The sequence below is a fragment of the Bombus fervidus genome, chromosome 14, assembly GCF_041682495.2.
Source record: "Bombus fervidus isolate BK054 chromosome 14, iyBomFerv1, whole genome shotgun sequence".
Classification (NCBI taxonomy): Eukaryota; Metazoa; Arthropoda; class Insecta; order Hymenoptera; family Apidae; genus Bombus; species Bombus fervidus.
The window spans coordinates 1,148,240-1,174,522 of record NC_091530.1 but is presented as its reverse complement, the minus strand read 5'-3'; the positions used below and the strand labels follow the sequence as shown (position 1 = coordinate 1,174,522).

Here is a 26,283-nt window from a genome sequence, read left to right as displayed (position 1 = left end):
TCCGATGATAGACAACTTTTTAGTTAGGCAATTTCATCTTCATAATTTAATAATTTTCAATAATAAATAAATTCCAATAATTTTGGAATGGAGGAACCAGGTTTTCGAATCGTTTAACTTTTACGTCTCGAAGTTCATTTCGAAACCTTCCACCGTTTCAAACAACATTTTTGCAAACCTGTTCTATTAAGAGCTAGTTTTAAAAAAACGTACAAATTCATGCAAAATTATACAAACTTATTTGTAAATTTCGAAAAACGTCATTGTAATATCTGTAAGTCTCGAATATATTAACAATCATGAGAGGAAGTAAACGAAATTAGAAATTCTAAGTAAGAATTCAATGAGAACTATTTAAATCGAACTTGATGTTAGTTACGAACATGTTTAAATTACAATGCAGAAAGAAGAAGGTAAACTCTTAACGTATCTATATATAACGCTTTCGAACTTGACCCGAGTCGTACAGGTCAACTCGATTCGGAGTGCATTTCGAAACTGGGCTAAAAAGAAAGTTTACCGTATAGTACATAACGACGTATAGAAATTTCTATATCATGTATGACCACATCTTCGTATTTTTAACTTCATTTTAACGAGAATTTTAGCGAGAATATAAGAGGAAGAAAAGGAAATGAAAATAGGCAAAACAGAGAAAAGAATTTTATAAATATGAATTTTATAAACATAATTTATTAACTACATCGAGTTGTGTTATCAAATAAACTTATTAATTATTTCTCTAACGTACATTTTACATATAACGGTATGCGAATAATTCCTATTTTTATGAATATAATTTAGAAAATGGAACGTAGATAGCAAATAGTTTTGTATATTTTACATATATCGACTATACTGAAAATTTATATACATATACATATACTGAAAATTTTCGATGAAAAATTACCGATATTTAAACTGTTATAATTTCGTGATTCGTAGAATTTCGTACAACAATCTACCTGGGTTCATTTACAAGCTCGAAGCTGCTGCCTAGATCACAACATTTTTTAAGCTTCGTAAACAATCGTTTAAATTTGTAGAATTTTCGGAAAGAAAATGTATCCTCGCTTTCTCAATTGTTACACGATATAAAAACATTTTTGAAGAATAAAATGTACACAGGATCGAACGAAGCACTCGGATATCTTCTTTAAACATATGTAGAGAATAATATGTAGAGAATAGTTTAATGATACATCTTGCGTCCATTTCTCTTAACGAAGAAAAGACTGAATCACAGTGAAAACGAAATCAAAGAGAAATAATAAAGCACGATGACGTATAACAAACGCGAAAGGTGACCGTAAATTAAATGGAATATGCGCATGTCAATCGTACAAATGTTTTTAACGCTGCGCCAGAAATCAGTTTCAAATTTAATTAATCGCGGTGTCACGGGTCGAGAAGGAGCATAACCTTCGCCGTGAGACTCACTGTCACGACAAAAGTGGGAGAAACGCTTTCGCTGTGCAGCCGATTTCCGACTTGCGAGTCCTGCTTCGAGATAGTCTCCACCAGAGTCTCGATCACGTTGGATCCGCTCGTTCGACCGATCGACCTGTTTTTATTTTAACAGGTCAGCTTCTCAGTTTTTTAATCGTCCCTCCGTCACGATCCTCGTAATCGATACTGCGGCCGTGACAATTCGTGAATCTTGTCGCGTAGAAACCGTGAAATGACATCCTGCAGCCTCGTCATCGGGATATCGTGAGACGAACCGTTATTCTCATAAAAAAATTAATTTCTCAAGGGAGAAACGCGATTCTAACTGGATCCCTCGAGTAAGTGAATTTTCAGGTACGATCGTTTATTTGTCGATTGGTTCATTTTTATTCGTGTTCTGCTCGATGTCGTCAGCGTTTAATATCGGTGGTCGAGATTAGTGTGTTATGGAAAGGATCGTTGTTTTGGTTTTGGGCATTTTAGTCTTCACGTTGGAATGGCAGTTCTGAATTAAAAAGCTGAAAGTACGTATTTTATGTATCCAATGCTAGAAAAAGAGGGAATCTTGAGGATAAAGAAATAATTCTTTTCCAAGTTGTTCATTTGTACTTGTTTTGTATCATTTGGTAGTTTATCAAGCGATAAAAGGGTTGAAAAGAAAAATTTTTTTTGAATAAATTGGCATTGGAAAATTTCGGTTGTTAAGGCAGGTTAATACGTATTTGATAATTTAAGTATAAAACGCAAGGGTTATTTACTGTTCGTAAAATATACGACTTTCAACAAATTCTTATTTTTATCAAACGATATTGCATCTTATTTTTGGCTAATAATGTGACGTTATAATTGATAATTAAACATATCGTAGTTTATCTTTCTAATACGTATGTTTTTCAAGTTTCGTATATATATAAATGACATTGCATAAAGTGACTAAAAAAGTGTCGTTGAAAAGGAATGGCCGAGGAATTAGGTTACAGTATGCTGCACAAAAATCGCATGTATGAACCGCATTAGAATCACACATTTTCAACTGTTTTATTGTTTGAAATAATAGCAAGTCAATATTATCGGTATAAAGCAACTTAAAGACCTTTTGTTCGTATTTCTCCATTTGAAGTCAATGGAAATCAAGTTATGCGCGAAAATTTCTGCAATATCAATCGCTGTATACACCCGTCAGATATCATTTGGAGTTTGTAGTTATCTTATCTGCCAGCGAACTACCGGATTAGGATAAGTACATGTAAAATATAAATAAACGTTGCAAAGAATTAATCTCGTACATTGCATTTCAACGATTCGATACAGAAGAAGGTAGATATTTATTCGGACAATATTTGCGAATTTTTCTTGCACGACCGATAAAACGGTAATAGAAAATTCTCCATAATATTATTTCATTATTTTTGTGAAAACTCTTTGCGATTAATTATTATTCATTATTATTATTAATTATTATTAATTATTATTATTGTTATATATCAGAGTCGATAATCGGATCATCGATAGTATTAAAATTGTGTTAACAACTTGATTAAGGAGTTTAAAAGAAATTTTTTAAATTACGTTTACTTATATCTCTGAAGTTCCAACTGTGCAAATAGTGAATACGATCCTAGGATTACTCGCGTTAAATTCCATATTTATCTTGTTTCAAGCAAATATTTATACACATTACGGTACATTTACACAAACACTAGCTTCCATTAATTTATTTAACGACGAATAAAAATTTTGTATACATAATTTATCCAATGTCGAGAATACTAAATGGTGAACGATATACATGTAGAGGAAATAAATCAAAATTCTTCTCAGCAGAGAGAATAACGTAAATTTTATGGTAAACACAAGACTGAGCGTTGTCAGTGCTAGATTAACGCTCAATTCAAAATCTTCGGCGAAACGAACGTGCGACGCATCAAAAAATACCGTATCGATTAAAAAAATTCAAGGATCGACAGAAACACGCATCGAGCTGAACAACGTTCAATTATCACCGACGTTAAAATCAATTTATTTTATGTAATTTATTTAATTATAATAACTTATGTATTATTTATATTATTACATTTATATTATTATAATTATACAATTTATGTATTTATTTAATTTATGTAAATATGATATCCATAAACTTGCACATGTATTACATAAGTGATACACGTACAACAGTAAACGTAATTGCAACAAACAGTAAAAGAAAAGGGAAGAATTATTTCTACATACGTATCTGTATGTGTATACACATATATGTAGTTGCTATGTTTCTAACAAAAGTTATATATAAATGGTTTTTCATATATACCTTATACATAGAGTTCGTTCAAGAGTAACAAAGCCTTGTCAGCGATCCCATGGAGCGGCTAGGAGATCAGGATGCCTGCACCGTTCCAACCAAATCGAGAGAATTGCCGCAATTGAAGATAGGCAGCTCCGTGTTGAAGGCCGATTTCGACGAAGGCGATGACTTCTACAAGGAAAAGACGAAGAACGAGTTACGCGAGACGCCAGAGGTCGTGGAACAGTCGTTGAAGGACTTCAAGGCGATGTACAAAGGTACCAGGTAACGGGACTGCTGGGAAACGTTGCCCGGTAGCGCTATAGCGTTGATCTCATGGCCACCTTAATACGTATTCACTCGGATAATCGTGAAATAGAGGGAAGTTTGGTAGAAAAGACTCGATTTTACAGTTTCTGGAAGATTTAGGAGAATTTTCTGCCGATACAAATCGTAGCTACGAAAGCGATTAGAAAAGTATGGTTAAGTTTAAAAATGTCACATGATTGGCTTTACGAGTAGTTTAGTAGGAAAGACTCGCTGTACGTACTTGGAGAGGATTCAAGAGAAGTTTGCGTTAATTCGAAGAATAAAACGAAGCATTTTCGAGATGTTACGTGAATCGATATATGATAAATTAGTGACATTTCAGCCGATGTGTGAGAAGAGAAGATACGGTTTTTAACACTTTACTGACCGCTAGCGGTTCAACAGCATACGCACGTCCGACCGGTTGCTCAGGCGCAGATTCTCCCTGGCGCCGGCTCTGTTTCGGTTTAGACTCTCCAATACCATTCTTTTCGTTCATCGCGAACGGTAAGTTTTTCAAATTGATATAAAACTGTGAGAGCTTACAAAGCAACGCAACTGACGCAACTGAACAAGGTACCTTGGTACTAAATAAGAAATTACTGCTCAAATAATGAGAAAGATTATCGGCGATAAAAAGCCGATTAATAGGCTATCGGTTCTTAAACGTCGGAGACAAAACCCGATTAATAGGCTATCGGTCGGTAAAGTGTTAAGAAATCTTGTTGTTTTCTTATCGGTCTATTGTAGATGGAGACAGGGAAAGAGAGAAGAGAGAATATTTTTGTACTGTAATTTATTTAGGTGCAGAAGTGAAAAGCGTTCTTTGTGCAAATTTCTGTCGTGCAAGCATATTGAAATCCTTTCTTTATTTGCTGCACACTTCAGCGGGTGATATTTTCTTTTAAATTGAATCGAAGAGGATCGAGAATACCATGTGAAACGATTTCTCATATGGAAGAGCGCTCGATAGATTTTCATCGACGTTTTGGAATCATTCGAATCTCTCGAAGTACTTTGAACAGGAAAATTGCAGAAAGACAAAGAACAACAATCGCGATCATTTATCAACCGCGATAAATATTTTTAATATTTTGTTATCAGCCAAGTTTAGCGATCTGTGTGATTTCTTCTCGATAAATCAAAATATCCTATCGGCAATAACGAAGTTAAAACAAGATTAATTAAGAAATCGACAAGACTAAAGTACAAAAAATCTTTTATGGAAATAAATAAATATTTTTGATATTTTGCTACCAGCCAGGTTTAGTAATCTGTGCGATTCCTCCTCGATAAATCCAAATATTCTATCGATGATAGCGAAGGAAAGACAAGATTAATTAAGCAATCGACAAGACTAAAGTACAAAAACATCTTTTATGCAAATACGATTCTTATGGCCGAATTATACTTTGAATTAGTCTCGTATTGTTGCTGTTATTTTTATAGCGAAGAAAGGAGTGTTACGAACGACACGCAGCGTCGTCGTGATGTTACCACGGTACATTCGCTTTATACGTTCGGAACCGGTTAGGTGAAAATGAAAATTTCACTCTATCGCGAGCTCGGCTAATGTTCCTCGAAGGAACTTGATAGAAACTGAAGGTAACAGTCGCAGCGAATAATCGTCAAATAATCACTCGCTTTCTTATTTTAATAAATATTTTTTACTTACTTAATTTTCCTTTCTTGAACAAGGAAAATTGTCTTCGTCGCTATGAACGAGTTAGCAAACATCTTCTTCTTAAAATTCTACAGACCGTAATAAATACTCCAGCAGTGGAACAACGTATCGTTGTGATCGAATGACCGCTCGGTTCGTCTCGTTCGTCGCCTGAAACAATATCAATTTTCCTTTGTAAAGAAACGCCAAATGTAATTGCACGTTCCGAACGTGAAGGTTTGCGTTTCATTTTTAGATGAACCCGACCTGTTCGTGCCGGATAACGATGAATTTTGTCGGAAGTTCCTACGACCTTGCAAATGGTACCCGAAAAGTGCCTTTGAACTGGTGAGCTAAATTCTACATATTTATATACCTACTACAATTGCAATTCAGCGACTGCGTCAATAATTATTATTGAAATTCGAACAGTTAAATTTCAGATAATTAAGAGAACGAAACGTATATGTCAATAGCAGCGAGTATGCTGATCGTCACAAGAATATTAATGATTTAAAAAATTATCAGAATCGCATTTCATTTCGAAATTAGCTAAGAATTATATTGATAGAAAATCATTGTAACTTCACAGATGAAACGGTTTTACAAGTTCAAGATAAACAATCCACGCTACTGTTTAAATCTCTTACCCTGCAACGAGAAGAAAGTGCTGTCTTCAGATATGGTGATTCCGTTACCAGATCGTATGGCGGATGGTTGCAGAGTGTTTCAGGTGAACTGTGGGAAAGCATGGAACACGAAGATCATCAGTATCGATGAAATATTCCGATCGATCATACTGTCACTGGAAGCGGCTATGGCTGAACCCAAGACACAGGTATACCCGATGAAATTGTCATGTTCTTGTTCAAAACAAGTCTCGTTTTAAATCTCATCTCTATCTTTTGAATAAGAAAGAAAGTCAGGGAACGACAAAGAAGTTAGACGTATGAGAACTGCACGATGAAAATAAGGTGTGAAATGAAAGTATGATATAGAAACGTAAAAAGTCTTCCTTCAAGCATTGGTTGAGCATATTTAGTATCGTTAGGAAAGCACGCTCTATCGGAGTCGATACCTAACACCTTGAAAAATGTGCAAGTCTCGTCGTAACATTCTATTCAAGTTCTCACAATATCCTACCATGTAATTTCTCATACGGTGCCGATCTTCCAGACGCATATTTTATACGCATATGCGTACAACCGCGATCTCGCGAATATTTCTCCATTTCGTTTGAAAAATGCCGCTGTACCTTTGTGAATATCTTTTCCCTGTATTCTATTCTTCCTGTTCTATCATATTTCTGTTTACCGTATTCTGTCTCACTTTATGCTGTAGTTTAGACAAACTTTTATCCTATTTATTTTCTCTGTTCTACTCGTCGCGTTACATTAACGTTCTATTACCGCTATAGCTTGTCATTATGTCTTTTACGTGTTTTCTGTAGATCGCTGGAATCCATGTAATTTTAAATATGGACGGACTAACGTTGAATCATGTGACACACATCACTCCGAGTTTCGCTGCCTCGGTAACGGATTGGGTACAGAGATGTTTACCCTGTCGACTGAAGGGTATCCACGTAGTGAATCAACCCTTTATATTCAACATGGTTTACGCTATCTTCAAACCTTTCCTTCTGGTACGTGCTTCGACGATCATTTATCAACGAGTTCTCATTAACCCCTTTGCGTTTTCCGCGTCATCTACGATCAAAGCGTATTTTTCTATCGTCAGAGGATTTCTTAGATCGTATAAAAATAAGAAACAATCGTTGTTTGTCGCGCTTAACTTTCTTACGCGCATTAAAAGCTCCTTTTCCGGTCGAAAGGAAAGTGAGATCGAGACATAAAAAATTCGACTATCGTGGTTTGGCTAATTTTATGTCTGATATACTTAATCCCAGATTCTTCTATTTGAACGAAAAAAAAAAAAAAAAAAATTCGATTACGACGGTATATCGAAGGAAAGACTAATCTAGATGTATATGTAAATGTGAATTTTAATAATTTTGCATATTACTTTGTGCTAGATTTTCTATATGTAAATGTTAGTTTGGATACAAGTCAAACTGAAAGTAACAATTTAACGATGTTAATATTGTTTCTTTAAGTATTTATTAAATTAAGTATTTATAAATTAAGTATTTATTAAATTAAATAGACGAGGATGATTCGTAACAATATTTGTCGCTTTGTAGAATATTTTAATTTGATCATTGATAATTGAAATTTTATTTACAGGAGAAAACACGTAAGAGGCTTCACTTTCACGGAACAAACAGAGACTCTTTATTGTCTTTGATCGATGCGAAAGCTTTGCCGATTGAGTTTGGTGGCAAACTCGAGATGCCGAACGAATCGATTGGTCAAGGCATTTGCGATTATTTCTGCTGGTTCGAGAAGGACTTCGAAGGTACTCTACAACTTGTTACTTCCCAATTTCTATTCCATATCCTCGAACATCTTCCATCCATGGGAATTAATTGCATGCTGGTATATTATAGCGCAATATGTATACACACACATATAGGGTGTTCTTGCAATTTAATGTACAAATTTTAAAGAATTTGTAAAAATAAGATTAATACATCATGTAGCAAAAAGTTGGTAAATGGTTCATTAGAAAGTTATACGTGTTACGCGTTGATACGAGCGATATATGTTTATCGTTTCTACTATGATTCTACTATACTTGTATGTGAAAAAAAATAGAGAAAATTACCACGAGATTCGGTCTATGATAAAATTAATAGCGTACCGATGTCAACTTTGCATTGACAATGACAAAGGCGGACGACACATCGAAATGCGTACACAAGTGCATATAGATAGCTTTACGTTGTATGCGAAGTTATTTATAGCTTTTAATGCAACATTTATGGAATTTTTGCTACACGACGTTTTAGTTTTAATTTTTATCTATAGAATACATCGACGCAGTTTGGACACTAAATTTTTCAGGACCGAATTTTTATTAATTCGTAAAAGAAGTTAATTTTCTTCGACATCGTGTTAACGCGACATTCCCATTTGCAATTTCTTTCGGTTTATCTAAATTACTGAATTCTACTTTTCAATATTATAGTCGTGGAGGAATATTATCAAATGTAATTTTACACGTTGATTCTTAACGAATAGAATTTTAAGTAAAATTAATCCATTAGTCCATTAATCAAGAAAGGATAAACAAGGAGAGTTAACGATCTGTTTAGTGGGAATAATTTGATTTATCGGTGCGACGGTTATTATTACGAGGTCCTATCGCGTTCGATTCTTTAAACAAATGCACAATTCCCACGTTACGAATTTCACATTTTAATTTGGATCACTGCTAATACTAGTGACTTGCATAATTACGCACCGGGATGTGTTTCGTTACTGCGCGCTATTATCGGGTATGGTTTGCGTTACGCAACTGCACCTCGTATAATTTCCCTCGTATACAGAAAAGGATAATTGCCGGACCATGCAACTTCGTTCATTACGTAAAGGGATTAATTACCGTCTTGAAAAATATCTTGTTTATCTTTGATTCTCGCTTGCGAACTAAACCATGGCTGACTTTCTTCTTACCCTTCGACTGTCTCCCTTGCGTTAATTTTACGCTTTACATACAGCTATATCGTTAACAGATAATAAACGTGTGAAAATATTGGGAAACTTGAAATTTTAAAAAACAAAGGATTTTTACAGGAACAGCAAAAACGAAAATGAATTTTAAAGAACAAGAAAAAGTATCTTTAGTTAAAGAAGCAAACGATCGTCCTTTTAATCCTTTTGTGGAGATATTTTATTTTTTTCAGAAGAAAAGCGTTAGACAGTACATAATTCTTAGTGTTAATAAAAGGGTTTCCTAGATTTTCAGATAGATAGGGTTAAATGGTTTGTAATCATTTACACGATCTGGTAGAGTAGCTTCTATTCTAGTTTGATAACAGGAAATGAACGAAATAGGAATAGTTTGTCCAAGCTTGCGATTCGCGTGAATGGTGGATTTATATAAATATCACGCTTGATCGTAACGAGTTTTGCAAGTACAATTAGGGTAATAATATAGTCCCCGGGTATGCAAGACTGTTTATCTTGCGTATTCACTCGTTCGTATTAAATTTTCTAGAAAGTAGTTGACCTATGATAAACTCATGCAAATTAAACATTTTTCTCGTTACAGCTGCCAGTAAATATGGATATGTTAAGAGTACAAAATGACGAGGGACAGAGTGTAATAAGCGTTCAATTTGAAACGAGATAACAGAGATTTTAAGGTAAAGTGATTGTTTTCATTGAATAAGTACAACGAAATAGGGGAAACGGGTGATAAGAATTGAAAGAAATCACGATTTAAATATCAACGAAGGAGGAGGTTGGGAGTTCGAATAGTTATAATTATAGATAGATGGATGATTTTTATGTTCGCGTTGGATAAAATTTATTTGAGAAATAAGAAAGATAGATAAACGAATTACAACGATGAGCGTATCGAAGTGGTAACGAAGTTATCTTGTAATTATTCTTGTTATAGATAAATAAATATTTCGTGATTTCAAATGCGACAAGCGTAACGGGCAATATACGTTGTTATTAATATTGTTACTTGGTTTAATAAAATATATAAGCAATAAATACATATAAATCATAGTCGTGGTAAATAATTGTGACATCGATGGTTCGTTGTGTAATTGATTGACTACGAATATATTTTTAATAAAAAAATATTGATCGAAAAAAAAATAATGGTAAAGTCTATGAGCGGTTATTATATGTAATTACTTTAGTTTTTTTTTAATGCGCATTAAGTACATATTTTACAAGTGTATAACCTTGTGATAAACCCACTTTGTTTAACAATAAATTAATCAACATGTTGATAACTTAATTTATACGAAACATATCAGCTGGTAGATTCTTCTGAAGTTTTGGGAAATTTTAAGTTAAGTAATTAAGTTAACAACACTATATATAAATCGTATTTCACTTTTGACAAGTTTACAGTATATCATTTAAAAAAAAATACATCGAAGTACATATTAAAATAATACGAAAATAGGATAAAATATAGTACCATAAATATCGATTTAATATTATACAAAATTACTCTAATCTATAACGTATAAAATCCTGATAACTCGATTATTTATCTTTTGCGGTAAAAAAGAACGATAAATCCACAACTGTGTAACTAATTAACTAAAACAATGTATCTACTACCTTTCTATTCTTTTTACAAAAGTTTAGTTAATAACGCTCTTAGTTAAGAGACGTAACTAAAAATTACCTATTATAATCATTTATAAATAAGCAACTAACTAGACTATACGTCGAATCTGGATTACTACTTTGTCGGAAGAGCCCACAGCCAGCGTCTTTGCTTAAATATCGATTTTAGATCGAACAATCGTTTTTCCATCATTTTGAAGGCGTACCGAAGCGCATGAATTATTTTTTATAACCATACGAGTTGATTGCTGAAAAAAGACCAAAGAAGAATCGATAAATAAATAATATCATGCGTAATATACATCGATTAATAAATTGACTAGCTATAAATCGCGGTTATAGAATTCTCTTTGCCAATTTTGTAATTCGTCACCTACCGTCAAATTCTTTATCGCACATTAGCAACAATTCCAACCACTGTGATCCCGTTACACGTGGAAGTTGTAGCGTTCCACCGTAACAGGCGGGCAAACATTTTGGCGAGATGTATTGATGGAACGATTTGCGATCTGTGCCGTGGAAAATCAGCTGAAATCACCAAAGTACTCATTAGAATCGTATTTTTTCTAATATCTAATACAATGCAGTTTATGGATCTCATCGGTTAACATTGCCTTTGAATTTTACAAAAATTCTTTTCAATTATGCTAGCACATCGATCGACCAGATCCTGATTATCTACAGTCTCGGTTATCTAGAATTTTTAATTATCTATTTACTAACTGCAAATGCTTGTACGTATCTTGCGATTCTTTCCTCTTCCTACGAGATCTTTTTTTTTTTTCTATTATTCGTCACTTTCTCAAGTCAACGATCGTTATTGATACTACATGCTAATTGAAATTCTTAGTTGAATAACAAGCCGATTAGCAGGTTAACAAATAATCTTATCAGCCATTGAACTCCAACTTTCTCTCGAGAAAGTTGTAGAAATTTTCACGGAGAGGTCAACTCACCCTACTCTTCAGCTTCTCCCTTAAGAACGGCTTGAACAACGCGAACACCATGTTGAAAACGTACGGTTGGTTGATAATATGTATATTCTTAATTCGGAGAGGTACCGCGTCCTGCAACCAATCGACTATCCTTTTCGCGATCGCCGGGGTGAATTGCCAAGCCTGCTGAAGAGTAAGTCCATCCATATCGAAAACAACTACGGCACCAGCGATTTGCGTATTTGGCTCTAACATGGCAGCCTCCACATACAGAACGCAACCTTTGAACACCTCGTCCAACGAGCACTTGTTGTGCTTCCATTTTTTCCCAAGCTCGATGATTAGTATCCTTCGTCCATATTGATCTCGGTTCGGCAACACGGTCAAAATATTGTGCTCGAATATGTTCCTCTCTCGGCTGGGTTTCAGATTATCGTACATGTCTGCGTGCTTTATTTTGAAACTGTAGTAATTCTTCACGAGTTTCAATGCTGATTCCGGATAGTATTTGCACGGCCTGAGAAACCGAATCAGCCAGGCATCGTTCTCCAGCGGACACTTCAAGTCGGTTTCAGCTGCGATAGATTAAGAGCGATAAAGACGAATCTATCGTGTTTCTGTCTGTGATCTTTAGATATTAATTATTCGATCGAGCATCGTATCGTAGTCAAATTTTGGAGCTTTTGAACAGAAAGAAATTATATCGTTGATATCGTTGCGAATGAAACTTTACCTTTCAGTAATTCCCTAAGTTGAACGATCGATTCATTTTGAATTTCTGGCGTCTCGCGAAGTTCTTTCTTCGCTACTTCCTGCAATTCCGGGCCAGGTGGTGATATTTCGAACTCGAGCGTGTAGTCGCCGAGTTTCAGAGACGGAATATTATCCCATTTGGTCAACATGTTATCTGCAATGCATTACATAAGTAAATAAATACGTTTTTATTAATATTGACTTAAATCATCGAAATCCGTGTGACATAACGATAATTAAACATTTACAGTGGCTCGATAGTTTCTATATATTTTTCGAAATATCTGCAATTGAAGGTGGTGGTTGCTGCAAGAAGGTGGCAGTTGCAGAAATTTGAGTAAACCAACCAGAACGAAAATCAATCGAAATCAAATCATATTATTATTGTCTATAAATATTAGGACACCTATCCGTTATATCCGCTGGAACATTTTTATTTAGTACTTTCATTACGGACGCATTCGATGCGAACGATATAACAGATTTACGATAATATAATACGAAAATAAAGGCAGCGAAGTAGTAGAGATTTCTACTAAAAATCAGTGACCTAATATTTACGTCCGACAGTGTACATACATTTTCGGTTTTGTTTCAAACTTATGATTTATTTATCAAAATGTTTTATATAACGCACATAATACATTTGTTAAATGGTTTTTCACGAGCCACTGTACGTAACTTTTCAGATCGTTAAAATCACAAACAAGCGAATTTCAACACTGACATTCCATCTTTCCGATTTATTAGTTTCCTTTTTCTTCTCGTTTGTTTATCGTGTCTTTGCAGAAATTACAATTTATCCTGTTTTACGGTGTTCTCACAGAAATTATAATTCATCCTCGAATGGTTCAATTTCTTTTCGACAAAACTCTCCGCAATTCATCCGCATCGTCGCGATTCACTACACATCCGATTCGTTAATTTTTAATTATTCAGATAAGCCGAGCGTGCAGGAAACGACGATTTTGTCACGACAGTGACTCACTCGCCAGTCAGAGGCGGTTTGATACCGAAGAACTCTGCTAACTCCGCGGAATTTAATTAACGAAGCGTACGTTCTCCTTTAAACGTTCATTATCATTTCACTTCGCCCTACTCGGCGTCTACTGAAAAACCAACGAGAGAAATTATATCGTAAATTCTATCTAGATTTTGTTCGCTCGTCATAGATTACTTCATTTCCAATCATTTTTAAGCATTTCTATTATTCTCGTTAAACCACCTGTTTGCTTTTCTTGTCTTTCAACGTACTGCGGATTTTGTGGAATCGTTCGAAAGACTCGAACGTGATTTTGTCACGAATTGTAATTATCGTAATGACGGGGACGTACGACAGACGGAAGTTAAAGCTGCTTACAGCGCATGCAACAGATTGTAACAAATATTATAGAGATCGATAGATACATATAAAAAACACTTGATTTTGTGGAGAATAATTTAATAGCGTGATAAACAGATTGCGAATGTTCGCGTTAATTCATAGTTTTACGAATGGAACTAAACGTTTTAATAAAATTCGACTGGAAATTTATTCTAAGTGACATAACGAGTACGTTACTTTGGATATGTGTAGCTATCAATCAGGACAGGCGCGAAGAAGCGAACCGAAATGCTTACGAAACGTTAGAACAAAGCGTTACGATATAATCTAATAATTCTGAACGTTAAATATGTAAAATTATTAACACGTTAGACCGAGAAATATCGCAGAATGTTTGATTGTTTCCCAATCGTTTCGTGAAATAAAACTAAAAAAATGTAATCAATGTTTAATTGACATATTCGTTGCGTAAGAACGAGACCACGTCAAACGCTGAATTTGCATTGGGAAACGTTATTCGACATTTTTTTTTCCAAGCGTTTCATATTCTCGAAGCAGACGAGATTCCTCGTACAGGCACGTGCAACGAATTTGCCGAAGGATATATCCTCTTCCTTTATTCTCCTTCTTTTTCTTCCTTCCATTTTGAACAATTACGCCTTGCCGGTCGCAGCTAGAGCGTGGAATCGCGTTGTACGCTCAACGATGCGGAAATCTCTGCGTATAAAGGTGTACGCGTACCTTCGTGCAGATGTTTTCTTATGATTCTACGAGTGGACATTTAGTGGGTTAGGTGTATTACCCTCTTTCTTTTTCGAGAAACAAAGCAGATACTGTAACATTTTGCTTACGAGTAAATTCTGGTTCCAAGTTTAAATAAATATACAAATATTTAACAATTTCATCCACGTTGATACGTACATAGTTATATCGCGTTCCGATTGTTTCTCCAACAATTCTATGGAGAATGATAAAGTAAGTACGAAGATTATCTCGTGATCGTTCTTCAGCGAGGATGACTCGTATATTTGAAAAAAGTGTATTATTTATTAGAATTTGAAGAAAAGAAATTTGAAGGTAGAAATAAGATTTTGTTACTGTCACTACAATTACTGTCAAGTGATTCAAAATAAAATCCTCGGAGCTTATTTCTTCGCGTTGAAATTTCAACATCGTTCGATTTCTTCTTTATATTCATCAAATGAACGAAGGACATTCGCATTATCGTATTCATTCCTTGCAAACTTTAATCCGAAATGAACATAAATCGTATACGAAAATCGAAATTACGCGGATTGATCGAGGCCGAATGAAAGGACAAATGTTTTATTTTGTTATCTATATAGATGCTGTTGTAACGAAGAAACGAATAAAAGTGCTTCGATGCAGTAATTTATAAATATTGCGCAATGCTGACACGTAATGCAACGCAACGCAATCTTCTCCTATTGCTCGTGGCGTAGTTCATAGATCAGGTCACGAATCGTGTGCACACTTTCACCAAGAATGGCAAGAGTTACGTATTTCCACCGGAAACTCAATTTTAGATGCGCATTATAGAATTCACTGCGTAATTACTTCCATGCGAAAGCCTTTGCTATTTAAAGAATTGAAAGATTTTTTCGTATAGTTAGTATAGCGATAATATAGCATAGTTATATACTTCTTTGCATAACCGGTACATTGTATAATATAGCAGTAATAGTAGTTTAGTATAATGATTATTATATGCAAGTAGTATCGTAATAACCTTTGTTGCTACGAAAAAGGTAAACGCATGAATATTCGAGTAATTTGTATAATTAATGTCGTAACGTTTCACGTTATAAATTTTCCTTTAGTATGTGATTATTTCAAGCGTATATAAATGGTGTTCGCGTAATTAGTAGATCGACCAGAATTAACTGGAATTAACCAGAGTTTTCCTCGTAAATGGTAGATAAGGAAATGGGTGATAACTATCGAATACGTCCTTCGTACCAGGAGTGAAAAATTCGCTACTCCAGTTCCATCCAATTCTTCCTTTCAACGTTAATTTTTTTAATCGATCGATCAACCTACGCTACCAGAGACGCGTAAAAAATTCTCTTTGTTCTTCCACTGCAATAATAAAATTAGAATCGAACTTTGTTAAAAGACTGCAACGTCGCCAAGAATCTCTGCTAATCGTTAGACGAAAATTCACGAGAGACAAGTCAGAATTTGTCAAAACTCCTATCTCTCTTTTTCTCGACGACGAACTCCGCTTCTTTTTCCATCAGCCGTACATTAACGACGAATGTTCCCAATTCGACTAAAACGAACACTTTGTTGCGCACACCCTTCACGCCAGTTACTCTCCTTTGTTTCTCCATTTAGGCGCGAGAACAACGGAGGGCAAAGAATATCACATCCTGCGAACGACTGCGAATACGCGAGACAAATATTTCCTTTGTTTCGCGTCTTTTGTACACCGTCAAACGCGTAAAATGGACGAGTAAAAAAACGTCCAGGGGTTTTACGTAACGCAACGGAGAAGGTAGCTGCTGTATGTGTCGATCGCAGACAGGAAACGAGATAAAGGAATCAGAAAGGTATTTTGGGTCGATCGGTCGTTTGACATCGATGAAAGGGTCCACGTAACGAGAAATGGAAGAGAAATACCGATAAAAATAGTAGTAATTTGGTAATCATAGATGAGGCATTTGGAACGATTAAAACCTCGTTTGAAATCTTAGACTATAAAAAAATCTGCATATTATTATTATCGTCGATTCAACTATTATTTAAAGGATTATATATTTTTGTTGACTCGTTACTTTTTTATATTCTTTAAAATAAAAGAAACGGTAACGTTACGAAAGAATACACAACGTCAGATCAATATGAATAACGTGACAGCCGTTCGATGTTTTTGTCCGTATCGAGGCAAACGATGTCGGACGAGAATTATAATAAAATAGTAAGTGGTTATAAAAAGAGATGAATTGTAAATAAAAAGGAAACCGTGGTTTTACACAAGTGTATGACGTAGGTACTAAATTCGGAGGTGTTTTAAGGTGAAATTCGCAGCCATTCGTAGCACACGAAGACAGAGATCGATCCTGTTCCCCTGAAACAACCCGCAAACATGGTATTCTTCATCGTACCGAGCAGTTTAATTGAATCGAAATAGCTACTGGTTGAATTTATGTACATAAATATATCAATCGTTATTCCGTTAGCGAAATGGAACAATTTTCGACGAGCTCGAAATCTATTTTGATTACGTTAAGTATATGTCGAATTTACAATTCTACGTCTTGGAATGATAAAGCGAGCAATATTAGACTTTGAGATTCGTAAAGGCCAATCTGTTTGATTATTCGACCGAGTTCATGAAATATGAATTAATTGGATCGCGTATTTCTCGTGTCACCCAGAGACGGCCTGAAAGGGCGATCGATGGCGAAAGTGCGGAGAAAAAGGATCAAGGACGCGATCGCAGAGGTAATTAGCGGTTGGCAGGCGAGCAGAGAAACAAGAAAGAAAAGTGGCGCGCGAATTCCGCCGATTGCGTAAACTTTCTGCTTACGATACTTTGCAAAAGTTTCTGGCTATTTCTGATACTACGTACGACGACTAGTCGCGTACAAAGTGCTCTTAGTCGACGTACACGTTTCTTCTTCAAAGGGACCTGTTATTTAAATATTTATCTTGCTCGTGCTTTCCGAAGAAATCCTAAGAAGAAGGTATTTTTCCTATTGAATCTGAACGAACATTCGCGTCATGTGAACACCTTTTTTCCTTATTTTTTAAGCTGTCGGAGTAGCTTGTGTAATAAAAAGTTATTATGGATTCAAAAATCACCAAGATCTTAAGAGAGATAAAATAAATGTTTAAAGTTCTCAAACGTCATATTTGTCGTTGTGAAGTCAAAAAGAAGTTCAAAAGTCGACTCGGACGAGTTAATGGATTATGAAATCAAAAGTTGACAGAGGTCCGTCTCTTGACAGGACCGTGTCCGACCTCGAGGTACAGTCAACCACGAAAAAGGAGACGCTTGTTATTCGAGGTGAACCTGTTTCACGATCAGGGTCATCGGTGTCATATTTTGTTTGCTCGTTTGGAAAAGACACAAGGCGCCTGCAATCTGGCTGGGGACCGCGATTGGCTCGGGAATACGAGTGATTTTGGAACCGAGGGCTTCGAATTCGTGGCTTCTGGAATTGGAAATATTAAACGTATCTAGATTTCACCTTGACTTATAATTAATACAGACGATATATAACGACGAGAAGTTACAAATCGTGGAACGTTTATTTCTTTCCAAAAGAAGTTTGTGAATTAGCACATTCGATTTCACATTCCCTTCTCCTGCCAACCATCCTCTGTCAATATTTATCAGCGTGATTTATGAGAGGGCCGAAGGCAAGGGTTACTGGCGCACTTGCATTCGGGGTTGTAAAATTTTATCGAGCAATTCCACTTAGGCGCATCGACCCGCCATCGCAATTGGCAGTCGACCAAGAACTACTGAAACACAAGAGTGCAACGAAGTAAGCCACCTTCGCGACCAACACAAAGATTCGTGTACTATTTAAACATCGAAATAGGAGCTGAACCGATGCCAGCATTCGGTTTCACATTTTACGCACGTTCGATCGTTGATCGACTTTGCATAAATCGACGTTGCAACAGGCTGCGTCTTCGCTGAATCGTTTCTCACTGACAACGAGCGTCTGTACCGTTTCTACGAAACTATTTTCTTAGGGAAAGAGAAAACGCGTGCAGCGGAAGTAAAAATCTAGAGATAGTCGTCGAATTTTCATTCAACTTGAAACTCTACTTAAAGGTTAGCGAGATAACTCTCCTATGCGATCGTCCAGAGACGATTCTCCATGGCAGAGAACTCTTGCTTCTTCTTTCTCGTGATAGTTACCCTAGAGCAATCCGAGAAAAGTTTCCCATCGTTGAGGATGCGTAATACCATTCTCGGTGTTTGAAGGAGATCGTTAACGATCGTCGGAGCGTCAGTCTTACGCCTTGCTTCTGCAAACAATTGGCAGTCGACCAGACGACGATGATCACCTCCTGCGACGCTATTTTTCTTCCTGCTCTTTCAGGAAAATTCCAAATATTTAGTTGACTCGGATATTCGAATATTATTTCATTTAGTTTCGTGTTAACGTAGAAATAGAATAATTGGATCGTAACTATTTTAAGAATTGAAATTTATGTCACGAGTGTTCCTAACTCTTGAAAGTTGTGTTTTATATGAAAATTCAGTAAAGAATCGAGGATCATTCGGTAAAGTATTTGTTGTTAATTTGTGCGAGGTTATATAAAGAAACTTATTCCGTGCCAATAATTTTGTTTATCGCCGTAAATAAAATCTGTAGTTTCTATTATTCCTACAAAGCAAGAAAGTAGTTCTTGATGGCCTGTCTTTTGTCTACGTTGATTACAGCACAAATGATAACCGAGAAAGGTGAGCTTAATTTCAGAAAGGAGCCAGGAGGATGAAAATAGAAGGAAAATGAAGACAGATCTTACAATGGGCGTTAAGAAAACGAAAACAGAGGAAAGATGGAGATGAAAACTTGAAGAGAAACAGGAACAAAAGAAGAGGAAGAAAAGCTTCCTCCTGCAAGCTCTAACGCGTGGAACGGAAACATGCTCGTTACGTTAACTTTGATTGGGTCTTTAGATAAGAAAAGAACCTGATTTTCAAGACGACGAAGAAAGAAGCAACTTGAAATGTCAGAGGAATTACAGAGTCTTATTAGTGTGAAAAGAGATGGAAACCTGGTTCTTTGCCATCGAAGAAAGAGGTTTTTAGATAATTAGAGAACGGATGTTATAAAATAGGTTTGCGAGAAAAACATTGATAGAAGCTCGGTCGAAGTAAGGTAAGATTATACAAAAATAACAGGATACTAAAAATTGACGTAAGAAATTTTGCTTTACGATCGATTATAATTAAAATGATTATGTCGACAAAAATATATCGATGACTGTTCAATGAATTATTATCAGCCCACCTTCGACGAGTAATATTTATCTTCCACAGAAAACAATTTTGCGATTTTATATGTATAACGTGATTCATAATTGACTTTCCTTTCGGGGAGCGAATTGTATTATTTACAATCCGTTCGAAGTTACTTGGACGAATATAAAACGCGGATAAAGCAAGCAATAAAGAAATTATTGAATTTGAAAAATATCCTATACACTTTTAGATTTATCGTAAAATACTGAACAATATTTTTATAGAAGAAACTTTCCCATTCTTGCTCGAATATTTTCTTACTATTTTGTTTATCTCACAAGCGATCTCACAAATATTTTACACATTTCAGAATATTTTCAAACGCTGAATACAGGTACGAATCATTAGATAAAAGATATTATTGGAATCCTAACTTAAGATACGTCACGGTATTCAATTCAGTACGAACACTTCAAAAAGTTTCGTAATTGTTCATTAAAATCTTAACTAACAAGACGCAAATACGTAAAAGTTTTCATTATCAAACTATTAAAACTACGTTACTCTCTAATGACAAAGCGGTCTAAGGAGTCATTAAACAATAGCGTTATCTGTATATGAAGTTAGGACGAATATACGTACACTGTCATTCGTAAGTATAACGAGTTACACATAGAAATCTTTAATGAATTTACTATATGTGTTGTACAAAGTAATATGAGTTTTCGTTAACATCGTAATGAGACACGATTATCATAATCATATTCACAAGATTTCAAACAAAACCGAAAATATATATAGAAACTGCAAGACGTTTTTTTACAAAATTGCTGCACAATATTTACGTCTTGCTTACATCTTCACTATAGCATACCAACTTCTTATTGTATATTAACATTTAAAACCGAATTTGAACGTGTAATACACTATGAAATTCACCTGTAATAATAATAAACGATAATATCGCACAGAGTCTTTCTTTTCGTAATTTGGTAAAATTAAATTATATTCTGTTAAAAATGAACACATCTCCGCATACTTCGAGGCGTTAGAGCTCGTTTAATAAATTGCACAAGTACTGTACTCTACACCGCATTTAAATTAAAAACAATTATTCGGCTAATTAGTAAAGCAACAGGATAAGTGGCGATCTTTAGTTCGAAACTTGACAACAACGTAATAGTACGATCACGGGAAACTGGTTAGGAAAATGTTGTATGATTCTGATGTAACTGTGTACGCGTAACAAACGTGCCATGGTCGCAGAGAAACCACTGTCGTATTTGCAAGACGAACACGTGCGATGAACACAAAGAGAATTGTCTAGCATCGGGACGGTCTATCGAGGCATACCTCGGTCAGCATTTAGTTTTTCGAAAAAGATCCAGCCGTAAGGAGTTTTCGTGCGGGATAAGTGTTTTAAATTTTGTTGTAAAATGTATCACAGAATTTCAACCAGATTATCATCTACACGGGAAAGTGAATGCTGGTTAAGTGTTGTGAAACGTGTGCAATACTTTCATCACTGACAGAAGTAATATGGACGCTGGTGTGTATGTAAATCGTTGCTCGTTTTCTATCGGCACGAATACATTATCGTTTTACTTGTCTGCCTTCCTCTTTTTTATTATATCTTCGATTGACGTAGTGAGAATAAAGGTCGGTGACGAGAACAATTTTCTTACACGTCAGAATGACCAATCTTAATTCCAAATGAATACATTTTAATTTTCAATTAACGCTTCAAAGAAAATCTTACGAAAGCAATTTGACTATTTTATGATTAACTTATGGTCACTTTACGATCTTAGAATAACGTAATTCGTCGATCTTATCATCTCTTGCGACGTTACGAGCGTTATGTTGGTTTAATGTGATTGTACCACTTCGTTTCGATCGTTGTGTGATAAAAATCATGTTTGATCGTATTAATTCATATTAATTCCGTGTTATCTTTGCTGTTTAAGATGCAGAAGGAAGCAAATAGAACGAATTTTTTGTTTGCTAATATAATTTACGTCCCTCAGATCAACTATATTCTTTTTAATGAAAAAATAAATATTGAAACAGCGAAACGAAGAGACATTGGAGGATTTGAAAAAAACCGATTCTCCTCGTTGTTCGTTTTCCACTTATTTAATATTTACACAATTGCATCGTTGTACGAATAATTACAGGCTTGCCAAATATTATACGAATAAGTACAGAGAATAAATACAAAGTAACGATTTTAACAAGGGAAACGGGTGTTCGAGCGGTCCACGGTAACGCAACCTTTTTCTAAATGGCTTGTCTTGATCAATGTCATGTTTACTTTTAAATTACATACTCGAGAGAGTGACGATAAGAGGGACGCAAATGTCAAGTTAGTATTAATGTTGACGTTCACACAAATTCGTTCCTTTCTTTTCCAAAATATAATTAATTCGTTCATTGTCGGATCAGTTCCCGAAATAAATTTTTTGTAAAAATTATAAAATTCAACTTATAATTTTAATATATCATCGCTAATAATAAGGCTGCGCATTTTTATGGATATATCGACACATAAGTTTCGATGTCGGATAAATGTTTCACATAAATGCACGGAAATGCACGGTAATGACGTATTATAACCCTCTGATGCGATTATAAACGATCGATTAAAAAGACGTTCGCACACCTTAAAGCTACCAAACTTCCATACAATTCTACAAAAACAATAGCAACAGCGCTTCTACGTGAAAACAAAGAGTACTTACGTTCGATCGTAACAAGTGTTACTTGACTCGGATCCTCGGTATCCCCTTCGGTTTTCTTTGTCAACGATACTTTAGAGAGTTTGGCCGATACTTTGAAGAAATTCCTTGGAAATCGACTACTCGATAAAATAACTAACACGGAACTGAAGCAAATACTAATGAATCAGCCAGTGTATCGACCAAGACACATCGACGGGACGGAAAATTCTGTCGACGGAACGAGTGAATATCCTCGAGGTGGGGGCGCAACGGTCGAACGAACGAAGGCGAGAACGTTCGCCGAAGAACCGCGACGTGCGTTCGATCGACAAAACGGACGAAAATGCGGTGGGACCGGGCCCAGAGACCCGTTCTTATAGGCTCAACAGCTTCGCCTTCAGGGTCGAAAAAGTAAGATTAAACGATTTTTCAGGAGCGTCTACGGTGACGTACCGATTCGTTCATAGAATCGACGATCCTCGTTGAGTAGGTTGGATCGGAAGCGCGTTTCTTTTTGTATCGGCACAGCTCGATCGTCGTTGTTGAGAAAACAAGTAGAACGAAATAGGAAACGCGACATTGAAATTTGTACCGCGAGGAGAATAGTTACGTTTCACGCCGTCTAGAATTAAGCTGACCGATTCGTTGGAGGGGAAATGGATTTTATTAACTGATCGAGTGGGAATCTTGGTCGAGCTATTTCGAGAGATTCGCACGGTGAATAGAGAGCCGTGTGACAGGTGGCTGGAGGGAAATTGAACTTCGACCTGGAAATCGACGAGCAAATTGGAACGTAATGTCGTCTCCTTGCTACATACGTGATATACGTTTCTTCGGTTATCGTTACGAGATACGGATCATTAACGAATACAGGATGCTAACATTTGAAGAAAATCTTAATAATCCACGCGAATCATACGTGTAACGATTGATATGGTAGAAAAATTGCTTTTGTATGAAAGTTGATGAATATAATTATGTTTTATTCTTTGGTATTATTTTATTTACCGTAGTTGTTGAAAGCAGGTATACGTCTTTGGATCTAATATTATAAAAAGGATATACAGTTGCAATCACAGGCGGCGTCACATTAATTTCGTCACATAATATTCCAACATCCTTTAAAGCCGAGTAACTGTTTTAAAATTAGACCGAACCAATTTTTTGAGAAGCTATTTAGAAGGATGAATTTTGCGCATCATTTATGACGTGTAAAGAAAACGTCGAGAAAATTGCAGGTGGTTGGAATGGAAGAATCGTAAAGAAAATTGTAAAGAGTAAAAAAGAGTAAATGTTACAGTTTACAACCTTTTTATCTGAACTTATTTAACATTTTTATGAGCTATAAACAGTTAGAAATAATGAAAATCGCAGTTATTTACGACTTTCGGGTAACCGTAATAAATTTGAAGATTCTTGCGAGGAATTTTCCAATGGCTGTCGCTTGTTTCTGCATCAGGAGATTTCAATAGAATGTTCAGCATGTATATAGCTGGTATAAATCTACAAAACGTATCGTTTCGATTTTCGTTACAGACCTAGCTGCAAAGGTTGTAAAACGCGGTCATCTTCATTATTTTCCTCGCGATTTCGATCGATCGAAACTTTTTCCAAAATCCTCTTAACGCGTCATCCTTTCAACTAATCCTTCCAACTTCTCAAAAAATTTCAAGTCGTTTGGTGCAATTTTTAAAGAGTCGTTCCATTTTAAGGCGTTTCGAATGCAAATGCGAGCGACTGCATACTATTCTCTTTCATCTATCGCGTGACAAAAACCAGAACAACGATAAGAACAGACTTATCATATTTTTCCCATGTGATTTTCATATACACGTCCCTTCGATGTAATTTTTATACTTTACACGCAATAGATTAGTTTCTTTCACCTTATCGATGATTTTGAAACCATTTTTTTTTTTTGCCGCGAATATTCGAACGATGTAAATATTCGCGCGCCAACAGGTAATTATAAACTTTTCAGACGTTTAAACGTGAACGTCGTAGGAATACCAAATTAGTTTGAACTGTTTGTCACGCGCCAAATCGAAAGGTCCTTCAACTTTCAATTGATATGCACCGCGTTTTCCATTCGACGGAGCGCAGAACCGTGATTGTTGGCAATACGCGATCGGTTTATAGTTTTGAATCTTTCGCGCGTCGGTTTATTATCGTCGTTTGACGCCATGGCGCTAAAATGCAGTCAGTCCGATTGCGGCAACTCTACGATTAGATAAAACGTTTCGAAATGGTGTTCGGTTGTGGAAAGTTGAAACGTGTCTCTTTCTTCTCCCTTTTTGTTTTCTTAATTAAAATCATGGTTGTTGCTAGTGATGTGATTAGGAACCAGTTTTTGAACGTGTATAAGTCTGTAAGATGTGGAGATGACACTCTGAATTTCAAGGCTGCTACAGGTGTTGTGAAAATGTCATGGCCGGTTATTAAATAACAAAGATAAAAAATAAGAAAAATACAGACAATTCTATAAATTCGAACGAAATACTAAAAATAATAAAAATAATAAAACATCGAAAGAAAAAGATACTTCTTAATCGAAAATACAAAACCAGAATCCGAAATAAGAGAAAATAAATTTCCATGAATTTAAATTAATACGATGATAAATATGACGAAAGAGACGATATTAGCTATATCAATTTTGTAAACTATAAATATTTAAGAAATTACTGCAGAGACATACCAATAAATAGTATCGCTGCTAAAATAGATATCGATTATTCAATCGAATTAATTACTTCGACTAATTATTCTAACGCTCGTGATTAACATTTATCGTAATCTTCACTCATCGAAGATTCACCGTTGAAATCACAAGATTTGGTATTCCATTCTTTCCCTATCACTTCAAAGCCACAAGCAAAATTCCAAGTTACAAAAACCTCGTAAATCTAACCTAAGTTGCCCAAACTAGACGGAAACGTTCCCAGCATCCGCGCACGTTCCACGAATCGTGATTCGCCCTTCGTTATCACCACAACCCCATGTACTCGATCCCCGGTGACTGGAAACGGAACGGATAACTCACTCACCGATTACCCGTGATTCCATCATTGACTTGACTGAAGGATCGACCGGCGGTCGTACGATTCGACGAGCAGAGACGATGCCGTTGTCGTGTCAGGCAAATACGATATATCACGCATTAGTAGGTGATGTATAAACGAGGTTCTCTCCTCTATATAAACGCGTTGGGGAACTCGGTGACTCGAGCTCTGACCTTCCTTCCTCGTTACGATCGACTTCCCTCTCTCCGTATCTATCGTCGATGCTCGTCGACGACAGCGCGGCCGAGACACGCGCGTGCCTTTCGATACTCGAAGTGGAACGATCGGTCGATCGATCGATCGATCGAACGAACGAAACAGGACGGATGATTTCTGTCGGTCACGGAATTAATGGGGCGAAACAGCCTGTTTATCAGCCGCTTCCTCTCCCCGGCGAAAGTTCTGGTAGAAGGAAAGGGATGTTTGTTTATCGGATGGCACGGCTGGGATCGGGTTATGGGTGCTTATAAATAAATTGACGCTGAACTTGGAGACGGATCGTGATGAGCCGAGTCGCTGTGGCGTTGGGGTGGGTCAGGATGCATGATCGATCGTCCGACACGACGGTGGTTTCATGGTGGAAGGATTTGTTATATGACACGAGGGGCG

The 26,283-nt window shown here is 36.0% G+C and overlaps 2 protein-coding genes across 5 annotated transcripts; one reads left to right on the top strand and one right to left on the bottom strand.

The window, feature by feature from the left end:
* The first annotated feature begins 1,458 nt into the window (after window positions 1-1,458).
* Window positions 1,459-10,848, top strand: LOC139994356 (alpha-tocopherol transfer protein). Of its 2 annotated transcripts, none has more exons than XM_072016914.1 (7): window positions 1,459-1,787; window positions 3,772-4,011; window positions 5,962-6,053; window positions 6,298-6,543; window positions 7,156-7,350; window positions 7,952-8,123; window positions 9,882-10,848. In XM_072016914.1, the coding sequence occupies exons 2-7, from the start codon at window positions 3,810-3,812 to the stop codon at window positions 9,917-9,919; spliced, it is 945 nt and encodes a 314-aa protein (XP_071873015.1). In that variant the 5' UTR covers window positions 1,459-1,787; window positions 3,772-3,809; the 3' UTR covers window positions 9,920-10,848. The 2 variants fall into 2 exon arrangements, with proteins under 2 accessions (XP_071873015.1, XP_071873014.1); XM_072016913.1 differs by having other exon boundaries at window positions 1,461-1,803.
* LOC139994358 (clavesin-1) lies at window positions 10,481-25,816 on the bottom strand. 3 transcript variants are annotated; one of them, XM_072016915.1, is made up of 5 exons: window positions 25,660-25,816; window positions 12,596-12,769; window positions 11,884-12,437; window positions 11,305-11,455; window positions 10,481-11,175 (listed from the first exon to the last, which is right to left on the bottom strand). In XM_072016915.1, the coding sequence occupies exons 1-5, from the start codon at window positions 25,679-25,681 to the stop codon at window positions 11,147-11,149; spliced, it is 930 nt and encodes a 309-aa protein (XP_071873016.1). In that variant the 5' UTR covers window positions 25,682-25,816; the 3' UTR covers window positions 10,481-11,146. The 3 variants fall into 3 exon arrangements, with proteins under 3 accessions (XP_071873016.1, XP_071873018.1, XP_071873017.1); XM_072016917.1 differs by lacking the exon at window positions 25,660-25,816 and adding an exon at window positions 22,634-22,970; XM_072016916.1 differs by lacking the exon at window positions 25,660-25,816 and adding an exon at window positions 13,337-13,515.
* Between the last annotated feature and the right edge of the window lie 467 nt (window positions 25,817-26,283).

Coding starts and splice junctions, on each gene's coding strand:
- LOC139994358 (XM_072016915.1), bottom strand. CDS start 25,681: ATGATGGAATCACGGGTAATCG. Junction 12,438..12,595: donor ACTTAGGGAATTACTGAAAG/GTAAAGTTTCAT, acceptor AATCTATCGCAG/CTGAAACCGACTTGAAGTGT. Junction 11,456..11,883: donor GGGAGAAGCTGAAGAGTAGG/GTGAGTTGACCT, acceptor TGGTGATTTCAG/CTGATTTTCCACGGCACAGA.
- LOC139994356 (XM_072016914.1), top strand. CDS start 3,810: ATGGAGCGGCTAGGAGATCAGGATGCCTGCACCGTTCCAACCAAATCG. Junction 4,012..5,961: donor CTTCAAGGCGATGTACAAAG/GTACCAGGTAAC, acceptor TTTCATTTTTAG/ATGAACCCGACCTGTTCGTG. Junction 6,544..7,155: donor TGGCTGAACCCAAGACACAG/GTATACCCGATG, acceptor TGTTTTCTGTAG/ATCGCTGGAATCCATGTAAT.